This window comes from Dipteris shenzhenensis, chromosome 29, assembly GCF_047967505.1.
Source record: "Dipteris shenzhenensis isolate YYH24624 ecotype China chromosome 29, Dip_SZ_1.0, whole genome shotgun sequence".
NCBI lineage: Eukaryota > Viridiplantae > Streptophyta > Polypodiopsida > Gleicheniales > Dipteridaceae > Dipteris > Dipteris shenzhenensis.
Window position 1 is genome coordinate 18,587,643 of NC_141624.1, and position 17,975 is coordinate 18,605,617.

General features: G+C 47.0%; 1 protein-coding gene across 5 annotated transcripts in view; it reads left to right on the forward strand.

Annotated features, from left to right (window-relative positions):
• The first annotated feature begins 2,014 nt into the window (after window positions 1-2,014).
• LOC147882527 (DHHA1 domain protein) overlaps window positions 2,015-17,975 on the forward strand; it is a 103,013-nt gene continuing 87,052 nt past the window's right edge. For 4 of the 5 annotated variants that reach the window (XM_087400633.1, XM_087400634.1, XM_087400631.1 and 1 more), the window contains exons 1-2: window positions 2,015-2,293; window positions 15,222-15,320. In XM_087400633.1, the coding sequence (XP_087256759.1) occupies window positions 2,031-2,293; window positions 15,222-15,320 (362 nt within the window). In that variant the 5' untranslated portion in view covers window positions 2,015-2,030. The remainder of the gene's footprint in view (window positions 2,294-15,221; window positions 15,321-17,975) is intronic. The other variant, XM_087400635.1, reaches the window with a different exon arrangement.

Here is a 17,975-nt window from a genome sequence, read left to right on the forward strand (position 1 = left end):
TCCCATGTTTACACCTTCATTTGTTATTGTTGCTATAATAGCTTCTTTAATTGCATATGCACTTAGCTTCCTATCTTTGCCGTTTAGTATACTAAGACAATATTAAGAAATCTACAAAAACACATGCTTTCATCATGCCCTTCATTTATGCAGTAACGACACACCTTGGAAGATTTCTTTAGATTTGCTACTTTTACTTTCTCACTAGAAGCACACTCTCATCACCCTAACTATCCACTCCTCCATGTAAGTTGTTCCTTTGCTTATTGTCCAATAGTACTCCTATCATGGAGTTGAGGATTTGTTAAGGTAGAGCTGCTAAGTGTTCCCATCAAAATAGAGTATGTGCTCTTAATGCTACTCAATAAGACAACCACATAGATAGTTTGATAGTGGTTAGTTGCTACTTGTTCATGCATTCCTTCCCTCAATCTAGGAACAATAAACTTGATATGTAAGCAAGCCTCATGCATTCCTTGTCATCTGTTACTTTTCAAATTAGGAAAGGCGGTATCCTTTTCCTTACTTTGGAAGGTTCAGTTGCAAACATAAACAATGTTGCGCCTCTACAGTTGTCCTAGGTCTATACTTGTTGCTCAAATGAAAATGAGAAAGAATGACTTGATCCATTTGTCCATGCAATTAAGTGCCCATGCAATCTAAATGCAAACCCAAACAACGTTGCGCCTCTACAGTTGTCTCAATTATATTCTTGGTGCTCAAATGACAATGAGCAAGAATGACTTGTTGCATTTTCCCAAGTGCCCATAGTTGCTAGTTGCTTACAATCCCTCAAGTACAAGAGGAAGCATTTTAGGAAGATTAGAGGAAGGGAAGGAGGTAGAGGAGGACAAGTCCTCACATGGTGTATCTAGTCACTAAAAAAAAAGATCCTTGACCCTTCAAGTAGTATGTGGGGATGCATTGGCCCCTATATCATGTGCTACTTAGATGAGCTCGATCTAATTAAAAGAAGCCAAGTTTTCTATTGAATGCTTGTGTTTGGTTGAGTTCACATGGGCATTTTACCTATCCCTAGCCTTACCTATGCCTAGTTGTACAAGCATCCAGACGCCAAGTCCAAGATGCTTGTGAAAAGCCCGCTAGTGATGTAACCCTTTCATAAACGAGTGAAGGGGCATCCCCTTCCATCCTATTTGACATGCCAAGAATCCCTCATTCTTAGGCCGCCTTCTTCATCTCACCCATCTCCTTGTCCCTAATTGTCACCCAATCAAATCTCCTTCTTCCCTACAATCACGACCATGGTGCTGGGGTGGTGGTCCGCCCCATCATTGGCGAGAGCTTCTATAGGTGTTTTTCCATGCTCTATTCCATTTTACAGCTGACGATTGACTTTTTATATAGAGTGGGGCTATTGTAGGGCGGACGTTTGTGAAAGCAACCCACCCGTCTGCGCATTCTTTGAGCCGTTGAGCTTTTACGCAGGGGACACAGGTTGTCCAGATGCCTCCTTAATCTTTTTTGTTTCGCGTTGTACTGAAATTGAAAGTGCCCCCATACGAGGCGACCAAGATAAAGCCTTGAGCTGTCCATGGGGCTTGAAGTCAGGACAGTCATATACACATCGACACTATTTATACACTAAGAGGCGCCCATCGTTGGGTAGTCGATCGAAGAAATAAGATGGACGGGCAATGGGTGGGCATCTCGTTACACACACAAAGCCCATGACCAAGCCGTCCAGCCCTACATGGACTCCACGTCATGCCCTTGGAAAGCCCTTCCATGGGCAAAAGCTTGGCAGGGGCACCCTTCAAATATGTCGGTTCAGGTCCCACAACCATTGTTGGGGGTGGCCGTTGGGTGGTGTGTAAAGGGGGGGGTGCCCGTGGGCAGGCACTCAAATTTTTAAAGCCCACGATGGGCAGCTAATGGTGTGGGCCCATTCAAGACTGCCGAGGACTCTTTTTAAGCGCGCACACGAGAGGCTGTACGTGGAGGGGAGGCATGTAAAGAGCATAAGGTGCTTGGTGTAAACGTCCCTACTCCTATAATCTTTGCTCACCATGAGGTTGCCATATTCATTGTTCCCTCCATTCCTAGGAGTGTTTCAAAGACTTTCATGGGCATCCAAGTCTTTGTCTTCACAGTCACACTCTCTCTCTACAAACAAGATGGAATTCCACAGTCCCAGCAGAGGGCGTGCTGCCGTACTTTACCACTACCCTTGCCCTGATGGAGCATTTGCAGCCCTCGCTGCTCATCTCTATCACTCGGCTCTACACATCCCCGTTGTATTCTTCCCCAACACCGTATATAACCCTCTCCAGTGAGTTGCAGCACCATCCCTTGTAAATACAATAGCTTGGTTTTCATGTCAATACAATGTGCTTGTTTCTCATGTAAATACAATAGCTCGCATTGCCTTTTCTATGGGATCCTTTGAGCAGACATGGGGCCTTGAAGAATTCTCATTGCACAGTATATGTACAGTTCTAGACCTTTACCTTCAGAAATCGATGAGAGGAGGAATTGTAAAGTTGGATAACATAAAAGGAGGAACTCTAAAGTTCTGAGCTTTTTAGCAGGAAATTGCGTCAACATGACCTTAACAGGGAATTGAGTCGAGACCTTTTATGTGTCTGTTTCAACAAGAAGCAAAACGAAGCACGGCAGAATGATATAATGTCTCAAATGTAGAAATCCCACAGAGCGGTTGTGAATTTGGCAAAATGCTGGTGTATGTCTTTTTGGTTGAAGGTCAAGGAGGGTCTGCTCTGTATAGTCCTGTGAAAACTGTTTTGGGGAATCCTTGTTTTTAGTCCTTCCGCTCTTAGGTCTCTCACCCTAAACTTCAGGGGTCACACAAAAAAAGGTCCTATCGTAGAGCCTTATTACAACTACAAGGGGCATGAAAATGACTCATTAACCGAGGACACATTAATTCAGGATTCATTGTAGACCTCAACGACAAGTTACATGTCGATGGTCTGTCGTAGATTGTGAGGCATGTAGCATCCCTGTATAAGATGTCTAACTATCTTTAAAGGTTAACAGTAAATGTATGTCTTTAGATAATCGACAAAGCAAGGTTTTTTACTATCATGCAAAAATTAACATGGTTTTCACTATTTTTGAAGGCTCAAAATAAGAGGCAATTGTCCAAGGGGGCAAACATTGAGATTCTTCTTCACCACAAGATGCTTGTACAGCAACCCCTTACCTCTACCTAATGCACATATGTTGCTTCAAACAATTGCATCAACTTTTGGTTATCCCAGTAGAGCATCCAATGCATATTGTCAAACACCACAAAGAGCGCTTTACAACTCTACCCAAGAATATAGTGGTCTTGGGGTTCATGTCACACGATTTCTGAGAGAGCCAGACATTTCTGTAAGCAGTTGTTTCTTCACATGTGGTGGGCCATATCTGGATGCTTTAACGTAGTTTAGATGACCCTATAATTTTGACTTAATTTAAACCACCCTATACATCCTGCTCCAACGAAAGACAACCCTCTTTCGGATTTCAACATCCCAAGGCACATGCATAACCTTACAGACTGTCCCATGTAGTAGACAGCTAAACCACTCTCATTTGTGGTGTGAAGCTCCATTGCTATTTATACCAAAGGTCAATATATCCCTTTAAAGCAACATATGTGGCATCGTGACAAAGACAACAATGCTGTGGCAGAAAGCACCATAGGCCATGGTCTTTATGGATCAGACTCAGTCTAAGACAGCTCAAGGAAGGGCTTTCAACCATCCATTACTCCATTGGCATGTGTGAAGGTCGTGTTGCAGAGGCAATACCAGCTCACCCTTTTAGAGGCAGAGTTTAGAGTGACTGTACCGTGTCAGCTTGTGCACTCAATATATATGATCAGTTGGGAACACCATCCTTGTTACATGACCAGCCTAGTTAACGTTTACAAATTCTAAGCTGAGAATTAGTCACATGTCATAATTTTCATGGCTATGGCTAGAAAAGTGTGGAGAACTAGCCACATCTCATAATATGAAAATTGAAAAGCATGGAGAGGAGGAGACTTTAGAGGTTAACATCTCCTGGTGTCACCTAGAGAGAGAGCCTTGTTTGCGGGTGTGCCCGCCCAGTGAGTGAGGCTAGGGTAGATGGGTGTGCCCGCCCCTTTTGTAAGGTTTAGGTAGAGTAGGGTTGGCAGGACACCCAGTGCTGGAGGGGTTGCTGCCCACTTGCGGGGCTGTTCAGGGCCTTCTTGAGGCATGCGGTGCTGCCGCGTGGCAGCCCCTTCTGAGGCGCCTAGGGAGTCGGCTCCCTGATGAGCAGGTCGGCTGAGGGTACAGCCCCTCTTATAGGCTGAGGTAGCACCATATGGAGGGCTAGGGGCAGTCGGTTGCCCTGGCTGTCAGCTATCAGGCCCCTGCTTTGGGGCCTTGTGCAGCCTCATATAGAGGGTGGTAGGGGTCGGCCCCTAGGGCTGTGGGTCAGCCCACATCAGCAGCTGATCTGCCCTGCCTTCTTGCTGGCCGACTAGGAAGCTGGGGGGCTATTTATAGGCCCCCCCCCACTTGTGCTTTCATCACTTCTTTGCAGGGGTTTGGCAGAGGTGCACAGCCAGCCCAGTGAACACTTGAGGAGCAGGGCAGTGGAGCAGTTCATCTACTCCCGTGTGCTCCCTTTTGTCTTGGTTGTTGAGCTGTTTGTTCTGAGTTCTCGAGCAGCCCATTTCCGAGATTTTCCCCCAGTTGTAGCGGGGTTTTCTCCAGAGATCACTTGCAGTTCTCCTATGCCTTTCTCTCCTCTCTCCTTCTCAGTTTGGTGTGTGTGTGAGGCGTGCTCTCTCTCTCTCTCTCTCTCTCTCTCTCTCTCTCCCGTTCATTTCTGCTGCACTTCTCACATGGTATCAGAGCCACGGTTGGCTTGAGACCCAAGGAGCGGAGGGAGTGTTGAGCCAACACACAGAGAGGAGGATCAGGGTGCTGTTTGGAGGTGTCTTTGAGGAGGAGCGTGTGCGAGGAGTGGACTGTTCGGGTGACCAGCTAAGGGGTGACTTTGAAGGGTGTTTTCAGATGAGAGAGGAGGTGTTTCCAAGGGATGGAAAGCGAGGTGTGAAGGTACATTGGGCTGACAGACCCTTCATCCTCTATTTCTGCCTTCTCCTTTCTTCAACCCTCAGTTAACTTCTACCCTATCCATCTTCTCTTTCAGCTCATCGTCCTCTTCACTCCGACATGGCGACTTTGATCGAGATGGCAGAGAACAAGACTAGAATTCTAGTGTTGCCCATGTTCTGGTTGACCAGTAGTTGGATGGGCTCAATTACAGCATCTGGCGGGTGATGATGGAGTCTGTGTTACAGTCATATGGTTTGGCAGATTTTATCCTGATAGGTGTTGCCCTACTAGATCCCCTTGCGAAAGACCTTGGCATCCTGGAGGAGCAGGAGGCTGAGAACTTGTCTCAGCTCTGGGACCGTGCCAATGCAAGGGTAAGATCATTTATATTTCTTAACTGTCTCCTCAGGTGATTAATCACGTGAAGCACATGACTGTGCCCAAGAGTATATGGGAGCATTTGGAGTCCATGTATAACTGAACCTCTCCATGAAGAGGGTCTCATTGGAGGTCCAGATGAGGTTGTTGGATCCCAGGAAGTCTTCATCGATGCGGGACCACATCAAGAAGTTACAGGAACTTCAACAGGAGATCCTCCAAGCGAGGAAGCATATTTTATCAGAGGACATGGCCATAACTCTTTTGTCCCAGTTATCCTCTCAGTATTGGGACTTCTATTCATCCTTGATTGCCAGTGGTAGGATGAATGAGTTGACCTGGGAGGAATTGGTCCCCATGGTGCTTGACCAAGAGGAGGGCTTCGTCGATCATACCTATGACAGTCAACCTGAGGCTTTGACAGTTGATTAGAAAAGCAGAAAGCAGTTGATAACTGAGGAACGAGAAGTTCTTAAGGCATCCCGTACGTGTAACCGATGTGGCCAAATTGCTGCAAATACTCTTGGACTATACCAGTCTGCGACAATGCATAAAATTTAGCCAAGTACTAATCCAAGATGAGTGGGGATATGAAGGTAGTGACCATAATTTCTTTAAAACCCCTCCATGTGGTTGGCCTTTGAGGTGAATCCCTCATATACTGCCACCAAGTATGTGCATAGTCTTGCATGTGCATACCCGCAAAGATTATGCGGTCCTCATCTTGCTTTGGGCAGAAGCGAAAATAATCTTCCAACTTCTTAAGCCACTCCTCCAGCTCAGGTGTACGAGTGTCCCCTTTGAACTTATGCACTATGAGTTTGTCCTTGACATCCTTGGCTGCATAATTCTAGTGTGCGTAACCTCCAGAAGTGCGAGTATCACGCTTGAGGTTCACATAATCGGAGAAAGACATCTTAAGTTTGATGGCCTCAGGTAGGAAACACAAGGAATCTACTAGCATCTCATCAAAAGTGGCTTGCTGCCAACCACTAACCCCCTGCCGTGTAGTAGCTACTGCTATCTGATGCACTGGCTGTGTCTAGCTATATGTGCTCACTATCTGTAAATCAAACAAATCTTGTTTGAGATTGGCCTTTGAATGTTTCAACCAGACTCCGAATAAAGATTCTAGGATCTGCCAATTTTCTGCTGCTGTTAGCTTCACGTTGAGGTGGTGAAAGTATTCGAAACCCAAAGCTCTACCCATTTAGCCAATGGCTTTTTCATTCTTTGCTTCCCATGCTGGGATTTTGTCGACGTTTAACGGCAGAAACTTTCCTTCTTGGCAGCTGGCAACCCGTCTTTTATTCATGCAAAAGAACTTGTGTGCTGGGACAGAGAAAAGACCGAAGGAGAGGTTGCATGATGCCAGAAGTATCCCACCAGCCTTTTCATTCTCCATAATCACTGATTTAATATCTCAAGGAAGCAAGCCTCTGCTAATAGAACTAGTGGTGAACGTCTCCTCTTTGAACCACGGTTGCTTCGCAGTCTTCTCAATTCTCTAGGCACTACAATAGGAGGGCACACATAAGAACTGCGCAATACTCTCTTGGACATGGAAACGTCACCCTTAATTCTCACACCACTCCACTTGCTCAATTTTTCCAGTACTTGGAATTCAACCCCGTCGCACACTTGACGCTGCTCTGATACCATATGTTGGCTGTAAGAGCTAAGATAGAACCGGAACACGAGATGCTTGCAAAATATTCAAATGACAAATTGCAATACAATGAATCAATCACACTCTCTTTAATGAAATGAACTGAAGACTCAGGACTTTGCCTCACCTCTACCAAGTTTGTTGGCCGTACAATGACTTGTAAAAGACTCTCAAGACTCTACTAAGAACCCTACAAAGCACATGTGATCATAGAAGCTCTCATAGAGCTCGACATAGACAAGCACGAAGCCTGGCTTGACTAAGAGAGTGAAGGAAGCTGCGTGCAGACAAGTCATAGGTGTATCACAATGACAGGAACCGCCATGCTCCTCTCAACCTCCACATGCTGAGTAACCGCCATGATCTTTGGCTCCTAGAGAGGTCGCCATGCACAACGTGGCTGCCTTCCATGCAACCAATCACCTCACCTCATGCATGGTCCAATCACGAGGCCTCGAATGCAACCAATGGAGGTGTGAGTCAAACACCCTCAGTCACCCCATGAGGACGGCTTTGTAACCACCAACTTCCTACAAGCCTGAGCTGTAGGGATCTCTCTCAGTACACCACTGGATGCACCCACTATGGAAGGCAATTGCTCATGCTGAGCAACCTCATCACTATCATGCAATCTATCCCGAGGGGCACGCTTGGGTGCCATGGTGGCTGTCCGGGAGAGAGAAGCTCAAATGCAGGAAGTGGACTCAGAGAAGGAGACAACATAATGCTGCTGTAATGAGCACCTGATATAGTGTGTAGAACCACGATAAAAGGCTGATGGCAAAGCTCGGGAGGAAGATCGATGAAGAGGCTTCAAAACAGGGCCAAAAAAAGACTCCAAACTGAGCTATGTGAGGCCCCTAAAGAGGCTGGAAAATTGGACTTTTTGCCACCCTTTAAAAAAAAAAGGGGGGGGGTCCTAAGTCACCTAGGATAGTTAGTACAGCACTAACCTAAGACTACTAAGACTGTTAGGACATTGACTTAGGCTAACCTAACCCTCTAACTAAACCCAACCTGCCTAACCAAACCTACTAACCTAACCTCAATCAGGTTAACCCCTAACTGATCCTAACTAACCCTAACCTAACTAGACCACAACTAATAATCAAACTAACCTTAGAACTAGGCTAAGGTTTTGAAGGCGTGGGAACGGGCAGACGGCAGGGATGGACAGTGTTGTCACGACGGCTATGAGGGTGTGGCCAAGGTGGCATGAGCATAGCGAGGGCATGGTGGCGGATAGGCTTGAGTGGAGCATGCGGAAATCAACGACAAGTAATAGTTCATTTGCCATGCAGGTCGATGCTCCTGCTGCTCGTGGTCTTCCTATCAGCTACTACTCTGCTCACAACTTGTGATTGACGGGTCGAGCTGGGTTCGCAAGTTGGGAAACTGCTACACAGCGGTAGATAAGGATGTGCAAATGGCTTGTTTCCTTGTTCGTTCATTGCCTGCAATAGGTACGTTCATTGACAATTTAGGTTGCTGGTTGCCTGTTGGGCAGTTGTCGTTACAGATGGAGTTGGTGCCTACTCCTATGAGCGCTTCACCTTGTTGGAGGCATTTTTGGAGCGTCCATCCAAAGCTGCTCTAAGCGTCTTGTTCAATCCCACCTCCAGATTTGTTCATTGCACTTGGCTCTGGCTTGTTCGTCGGTACTGCTTGTGCTATCTATTGTTGTAGTAGTTCATTGGCTAGCTACAATCCGTTGGTGTTAGGCGTAGCAATTGCTGGAATCGAAGTGAAAGTTGAGTCCCAGACCCCTTGGGTGAAGCCCTCGGGAGGGCCTGCTTGGACCAAGGTGAAATGTAAGAAGTATGGCAATAGGGCCAAGTAGAACCGTAGGCGGCGTGCCAGACGTCGCACACAGAGGATGAGATGGAGCCCCCTCCCAAGGGAAAGCAGACAGAGGGAGACTCTACAGACCGCCCTCAGACTCTGGAGGAGGAGACCTTCTTCAATTATGTCCCCTTGACGGCAGGAGCCCTGGGCACAATGTCACAAGCACCCCAGCAGGTCCTTAGTGCTCCCCTGTCGCCCCGAAGGTGGTCCTTGCCCCCCCTCCTCCAACTTCGCCTCCACGTGACCTTCCACCCTTGTCGTCGAACCCATCCCCTCCCCCCTGCCCCCCTTCCCCCTCGCCCTCCCCCATGCTACCGTGACTCTCACACCTGCCCCCTTGCCAACCCCCCTCCCTTTCTTCTTCCCCCGCTCCTCCTGCTGTAGCAGAGCCCACCTCCTTTTCTCCTTCCCCTTGCCCCCTGTCCGACGCTCCTTGTCCTGAAGCCCTCGAGTAAGAGCGGGGACGAGTCGCTTGCTCCCTCTTTAGCTGAGGCCTCCTCTCTAGGGCCCGAGGCCTCTCCCTCTCTTGCAGGACTCAACTTCGCAGACTCCGGTATCAGGTGGCTTATTTTCTCAGTCTCTAGGTCCGAAGCCCCGCCCTGGGCAACCCTTGCCCGAAGATGAAGGCGTTGCCGGAGAACACTCTGCCGAGGTCGAGGAGGAGCTGCTCCATAAAGCTTTTTGGGCCTCTTTTTCTTTCTTGGAAAATCCTTGGCAAAATGCCCAAAGGTACTACAGATCCTACAGTGGTCTTGTCTGCCTGCAATCTCGACTCTCTACCGAAAGAAAGAACCATTAGGGTGTTGGAGCATGATGTGGTCATTGGGTAAGTTAGGGTTATCATTGACAACCCTATCTCTACCCCCCATCCGATCTAGCCAGCTTTGCTGCAAAAGAGGGTAAATTAGAGGGGGGGGGATCTCTGTGACCACTCTGAAGGTAGCTCCAATAGAGGGGGGAAGCCGATGATAACTTGAGGAACGCTGGGGAACCTAATGAAAAGTGAAAAGACCTGGCTACCTCTTCTATTGGGTCAAAACCCAGCATGAAAGGTCCCAAAAGGGTTGTGCGATTGACACATGCCCTAAGGGTCTTCCATGCAAAAGAAAAGGTGGTGCAAAATCCATTGTTCATCAAGGGAAAGTATTGGAAAAGCGAGTGATGAACTATGGATTTACTTTATTGGTTCACTGTTGGGGTGATGAACTATTGGTTGACTGTTGGGGTGATGAGTGGCTGGGATTATCGAATGGTTCTTAAGAGTGGTAGCTAGATGTTAGGGCCTAGTTAGATCACCTATGACATTATGTCTGCATAGGTGTTTAGAGATTTTTATGAAGCGAGAGAGAGGTGGCATACTCCACATACATCCACTATGGTTGGAGAGGATGGGTGCCACATGGCACCGCTTCACAGCTCTAACCTGGATGGAGTTTGCCATGTGTCACAAAGCATGCACTCACCACCTCACTCAATCTAGAGTGGCCAATGGGGTATCAATATTGCCATCCATGCACTCACTGCCTCACTCTAGGGTAGCCAATCAGGTATTCAGGTATCAATATTGCATCCATGCACATGTGTTAGTGCAAGTTTACACTATGTCAGTGGTACGAGTGCTAGAAACATAGGGTAGTTGCTTGCTATAGGCCAACACCTTGCAGCGGAAGTATTTATCCCGAGATCACAAGACACTTCGAGAAGACACAATTTAACTTCATGTGCTTACTTATCACTAAAGAGAACAATGCAGATCTGAGAGAAAACTCAGATGTACAGCCAAAACATAATATATACAATGGTGAATACCAAGCACAAAAACTGGCAACAGATGTACCAATACCTTCAGTAAACAAACCCTGAGGTGGGTGTAGTGGGAGATAGACTATCCTCACTCTCTCTCCTGCTCACTAACTGCAAACTGCAAAATGATGCATTCAATACACAAAGTGATGCTGTGAATGTGAATGAGAGAATCAGAGGGAGAGAATATAACTGAAATGTATGAATGCCGGAAGGGCTGAATACAACTGTATGGAGGGGCTGAAACCCTCAACTGAAAACTAGAAAGAAACTAGACTACCTAGAGCAGGTGAATCCTCACTAGATCCCTGAAGAGGCTGAGGCTACCCTGCTGGTCTGCTGCGGGGAGGCCTGTTAGAAAAGACCCAACAGAGGGTACGCACAGCGGAAGACTTATAGTAATGTCCAGGAGCTCACACAGTGTGCGTGTGGGGTGTGGAATCACAAACTTCTTTACTTAATGTGCATACAATAGATGTGCAGACTCATCAATAGGCAATGAACCAGCCAGATAGAGAAACCACCAAAATAATATATTTCCGTCCAAAACTATGGACACAATACAAAAGATATAGATCCAGAGTCCCACCAATGGTGTGGTCCTCTGATCTTACCACAAGGTCCTTCTCCTATCTGCCAGTTATCTCTAGACTCGAGCCCGCGTGCTCCACCTCGAGCATCTGTAGACTTTCCGTCCAGTGTGTTCTTCTCCACCTTATTGCCTGTGAATCAGCCTAGGTGGGCAGCCCCTGCCAAGCTTTGTCTGCAGCACATAGGTCCCTGCTCCACTGCTCCAACCTGCTTGTGAATGGCTGCTCTAGAAGGTATGATGATCTCAGCTCCTTGCTGCCCTAGTAGGCAGCCTAGGCTTCAGCCCCAAGTGAGCTCAGTCTGCAGCAACTCTGGCCCTGCTTTGCCTCTTGGATGTAGGCCCAAAGATCAGGCTTCTGCTGCTCCTGCTGCTCCTATGTTTGCTGACTTGCTGGATGATGAATGAGGCCAAGAGCCTCTCCTTATATAGGCCCTAAGGTCTGCTGAGAAAACCGACCAGTCTGTCCCAATCTGGGCCGACTGGACAGACCAGGTTGGCTGGCGCAACCAACCTGGTTGGCTCAGCCCAACCAGCCCCAATAGGGCCCTTTACTGGCCCCACAAAATCGCCCTCCTGGGCTCTCTTTTCCAGGGCTTGCTGGTCCATGATTCTATGCAGCGGCTGAGCCCTTGGCCAGCCCTAGATAGGGCCTGGTTGGCTGGCTTTGCCCAGCCCAACCAGCCCTCCATATGGGCTACCATATGCTGCCCCATCCCCTGCCATGTCAGCGCCTGTTCTCCCTGCTGGTTCTGCCCTCTGCCAGGCTCTCTCCAGCCACGTATGCAGCGCCGTACTGTTTCGTACATTGCTGATTTCATCACACCTTTTACCTGGGACACCCCGCCAACCATGAATGCTCTAGATCTGTCCCAGATCCACACATTCAGGTAATCTCTCTTTGGGCACATCCTGCCCTAGGTCTCCCTCCCCCACGCTCTCCTCATTTGGCGGCGTACAGATGGGGAGGTGACCTTTCCAACAAGGCCTGGCTCTGCTGCTCTGAAGGCTTGAAGGCCTGAGAAGTGGATGGAGAATGAGGGCCAAGGGGGCTGTTTCCTTGGGCTTCAAAATACTGACCAGCAAGGCCAACCCTGTTGCTGCACCACCGACTGGGGCTAATGTGGCCAACTGGCTGCTGCCATGGCACCGACCAGTCCACGTGGTAGCCGACTGGTTGCTGAGCTGGTGCCTCTGCTGCGACGTGTCCTTGCTGGCTGACTGCCTGGCAGTCCCACATGGCAGCTGCTGACGTGGTTGCTTGCGTGGGCTGTTGCTGCTGAGCTGGCTGCCTGTGTGGCAGTCCAGCATGGCCACGGCCTGTGGATGCCCGTGACAGTGGGGTACTAAATCTGGCTCTGATTGTGGCACCTTCTGAAGTAAACTCCTCCTCTCTGCCATGTGCCTCTGTGTAGGCTTCAATAGCTGCTAAAATGTAGAGCTTTCTTGCAAAGTTGTGCTCCTAAGATTACTGCTGACAAAGCTCCCTACTGTGCACTTATGCTCTCCTACAGAGTGTAGGTATGCATCTAGGTGTGCTCTGGATCTGTGGAAGATCTGCTTCAACAAGACTGAACAACTGCCCCCTGAATCGGGCCTTTAATAGGGCTGTATGCCCCTCGAGTCTGGCCTACCAGCATACTGATTTGGCCGACCAGATCCTACAGAGTGGACGACCTGGCAGCTGTCAGATGACCCAGTCTGTAGTAGCCAGATCAGCCGACTTGCTGCTCCGATTTCCTGGCCTATTTAAGGCCTCCTTTGCAGGCACGTTGTTGGCTGTTTGCCCAGCGCATCTCACAGCAAACAGGCTGTTCTTTGCAAGCCCTGTTCCAGCCTTTGTAGCCGACTGTAATTGCTTCTGTACTGCAAGTAAGTGCCTTTTTATCATTACTATGGCTTATTTTCCCCACAGATTCCAATCGAGAGGTTTATCAAATGTGATGTCATAGAGCCTTTTCCACCTCATTCTATTCACCATCCTTTCTCGTGTTAGAGTCAAATTTCCAGCACAGTTGGCTATCTAGATAAGAAAGAAAGAAAGAAAGAAAGAAAGTTTATTAAAGTCTTCGGAAGACCGATGGGTCTATGAGACTGTGAAAATCCTGGTACAAACGAGCTGTGAGGGTGGAGCTACTAAACGAGCATCCACACCAATGCAGAATGCAAAATATGCAGAATGGTAGTCTAAGTACTAAGTACAACATAGTCATGCAAAATATGCAGAATGGTAGTTCTAAGTACAACATAGTCATGCATATACTTACATAGTGAATGGAAATGCATATACCTACATAGTGGACGTGCTTAAGTTGATGCCTTACTATAAGTGATCTATCTGTGGAAAATTGAGCTCTTTATTTATTTTCCTTCTGATATGTTTGGATTGTGCTTCCTAGGTATCAACTTACTTCGATTGAACGTTGAAAAGGTTGTACATGTTAGACGGATGCAAGTGACAACTATTCATTAACTTTCATGGCCTTGTCGCTTGTATCTAGTCTGTCATTCAGAGCAAGGATCAGTGTTTTTTTTGTGGGGGAGGTCTCCTTGAAAAAGGACCACCTAAGTAGGCTATCCTACCATCCTCACCCTTGAGAAATAATAGCCTAAAATGGGCGATCGTCCTCTAAACTTTGTGGAGAAAATTAGCCATAATTTCATAAAATACTTATTTTTATGCATGCAACTTTACCAAATGGTGCGAAAAACATGATAAATCTCTCAATTGGCTCTGACATGCTACATGTACGAGTTCAGGTTTGTCAATCAAAAGATATAGGCTGTCAAAGTTTGGCACGTTTTGGCAATCAATATAGATTCGAGAACTTTCCAGCTTTACCAGCTGAAGTAGCTGTTGTACCTGACCAAATACCTCCTGTTCCTTTGTACCTTTGTGCTGTCCTGCCCCACCCTATTGAGCCTCTCCATGAGCTCTTGGCTGGGTTATATGCAGCCCCAAACACTGCCCAGTCAGTGTCTGTATGTCAGCCCTAATGGGTGGCATCATGGGCTGACCTATAAAAAGCCTTAGAAGGAAATATGCTCGCTGCCCATGTGGCATCCAGTTTGCTGCTCACATGGAAGCCCTACAACATCCCATTTCATCCCATCCTATGATGAATGTCAACCTCACCTAGGTCCTCCTCATATGGGGGCTCACAAGTGGGGAGGTCACCCTAATATTTCAACAAGGAAGGTTGAGGCCCTAGCTTCTATGTGAAGCTACCATGTGGCTTCTCCCTCATACCTCCTCACCTCCTAAGCTCGTGTGTGCTATGTGTTAGGTTAGGTGTGTGTTTTGGAGTTTAGTTGCTGGATTCTCATTCATTGTAGTTAGTGATTGACATTCTCTTTTAGCATTGTGTGTGCATGTGATTCTACCTATGGAGGGCACTCCAGTCTGGCAGGCCTCCCTTGTGCTCTTGTTTTCTTACAACTTCATCAGTGACTTACCTCTTGTAGAGAGCGTTGTGTAAAATAAGCAACTCCCTCTTGTACTAGAAGGTTATCTTTGGCAGTCTTTGTACAACAAAGTTTTGCATCTCTTTGCGCACTCTTTGCAAGCATTTGTACTCGTGCCTTTGTTGAAGATGTAGAGTTACGGTTTCAGCTTATGCTTCTGTTTCTGTCTTGGTTGATGCATCAAAGGGTGTATGTCATGATTTCATATTATCATGACTGCATTCGTTTGTATTCTCCATAGAGCTTGCTTATGGGACATTGAATTTTTTTCTTGTATTAAAAGCAAGGATTTATGTGCAAGTTGCTTTAGCTCCATTGACGCCATCTGTCCTTCTGTCATTTCACTTGTTGTTGAGTTGCCTTGTGCTGATTTTGTGGTGATTATATGTGGGTTGTGTGCATGTAGGGTAAATGACCTCGAAATAAATGGTTTCGATGTGTTTTATCTTCTTGACTTCATAGGACCTGAAGGTTTTGCCCTCGAGCTGAGTTCTAAAGCTAAAAAGTAAGTAGGCTCTGTTTATTTATCCCGAATGTTTGATGATTATGTCTGTTCAGTTAAGCGAGGAATGGTCCTTTTGAGAGGAATTGCAAAAATGGAAATTTCTACATAAATTCTCAAGACCGAGGTAGCCTATGTGACACAAGTCCTACGATCTTGTGGGACTGGAAGTTTTGATGAAGGCGCCAAGTACTTTATGTGTGTAAAAAAGTACCTCTATGCAGAAGCAACTAGCATATTGAAAAGCAAAGTATAACAATAACTTGAAAGTAGGGCAAAAAGGCTTTCTCCCACTTCTATGCTTTGAAGAAGAAAAGAAAGAAAGGTTTTGTTGATATCTTCTAAACATATGTAACTTATTCATTACTTATGGAAATCACCATGGATCTTGATTGTAATTTTGGGATCTTTATTATTAGTTTAAATTTCAAGATTTGCAGCTTTGTTAATTCAATGTTGTTTTAAGTTTAATTGAAATGCTAGTCGAACAATGAATTTTAAAGACACAAATGCTGTGACAGTTGAGGGCTTCCCGGAAGCCCTCAACTGCCCCATGAGTAGAGGGTTCCTTCAATTGACTCATGGAGCACCCTTAGGGGAACCTATGTCAAAGGTTGTAATAATACTTTTTCCAAGATTTTATGGTATTAGAATTTAGATGTCATATTTTTAATGTTTTTGTTTTTACAATTTCATGTGCATGCATGCTGATATTTTTATGTGTCCTTCCCTTGCTCCTATCAAAAAAAAAATATAAATGGTATGCCTCTACTGCCTCTAAAAGACTTCCTAAAAAACGGTGAGCAGCATCTGCATTGTATAAAAAAGCCAGATCTTTCTGGCTGTCTAACCAAAGAGGCAGGTGGATATTTATTAGCTGCGGAGGGGGTGGCTGGTGGGTTAAGAGGTGCAAACATACGTCCCTAAACAGCTTGGAATATGAAAACTTTAAGACTTCTTAGAATTCACAATACAACACACCAACTGAAAGTCCCAAACCCACGTGCCAAATTGGCTGTAGATCACATGTGATGAAAGAGAAAAGTCCATGAACATTTTGGTTCCGAGAGTGAGCTGCTGCTCCTCCCCGCTCCCTTGCTGCCCCCTCTCCCTCAGCCCCTCCCTCTCTCCCTTGCCCTCAGCCCTTGCCCCTCCCCCTCCCTCCCTTCTCCTCCTCTCCCTCTCAGCCCGCCCCCTTCCCTTCCTCTCAGCCTGCGCCGCCGCCCCCTCCCTCCCTCTCCTCTCCCTCCTCTCCCTCTCCTCCTCTCCCTCTCAGCCTGCGCCGCTCCCTCCCTTCCTCTCAGCCCGCCCCCCCCTGCCTCTCAGCCCGCCCCCTCCCTGCCTCTCCTTCCTCTCCCTCTCCTCTCCCTCTTATCCTGCGCCGCCCCCTCCCTTCCTCTCAGCCCGCCCCCTCCCTGCCTCTCCTTCCTCTCCCTCTCCTCTCCCTCTCAGCCTGCGCCGCCACCCCCTTCCTCCCTCTCCTCTCCCTCCTCTCCCTCTCCTCTCAGCCCGCCCCCTCCCTGCCTCACAGCCCGCCCCCTCCCTGCATAAACTCGGCAACCTTACTACATAGTTCTCAATAAATGCACGCATCTTAGGCCAATAAAAGGTATGCTTCACAAGAGACAGAGTCCTATGTATACCTGGATGTCTAGCACTAGGAGCATCATGACACTCCTAGAGAATCTTGGATTTAAGGTCCAGAACATCTGGCACACAAATCTTTTCATTCCGGAACAGCAAGCCGTTCCTAATCATCCACTGACCTCCCGCCGCCTGTACTATAGGTGGCACAATCCCTGAGTCCTGGTCAACCATGGAGCTCCCATCCTGGACTCTCTGCCAATAAGAACTGAAATGACTATCAGTTGCGTATAGCCCTCTCAAGGATTGAAATAGGTCAGAGGATATTTCCGTAAATGACAGAGCATTTACAAACTTAACTCGACTTAAGGCATCCGCCACACTATTCAACGAACCCTTACGATAACGTATTTCAAAATCAAAATCCTACATTAATTTTGCCCATCTAGCTTTCCGTCCCCTCAATTCAGATCCATCACACACATACTTAATTGACTGATGATCAGTCAATACAAGGAACTTTGAACCATACAAGTAGTGTCTCCAAACCTTAAGAGCATACACTACAGCATAAAGTTCCTTCTCGAGTGTGGGCCAACGATATTGAGTGTCGTCTAGCTTCTTACTCTCGAAAGCTACAGGTCTGCCCTCTTGGAATAGAGCTGCCCCAATCGCATAATCACTCGCGTCGGCCTCTAAAACATAAGGCCGGGTAGGATCGGGTAATGCAAGAACGGGTGCTTCCAATATGTTTGTCAGGGGTGCCGTGATATGTGAATAATAACGCACAAACTTCCGTAGAAATACCGTGAATCCTAGGAAAGAACGAAGTTGTTTCACAGTCTGAGGGATAGGCCATTCTAAAACCTTCTGGATACGATCCAGATCAATGCTAATACCTTCAGAAGAAATTTTGTGTCCTAAGTAAATGATCTCCTTCATAAAGAAGTCACATTTACTCATCTTGGCATAGAGCTTATGCTGTCTTAGAATAACTAAGACAATCCGGAGGTGTCCTATGTGATTCTCAAGCGTTCGACTATATACCAGGATGTCATCTAAGAAAACTACAAC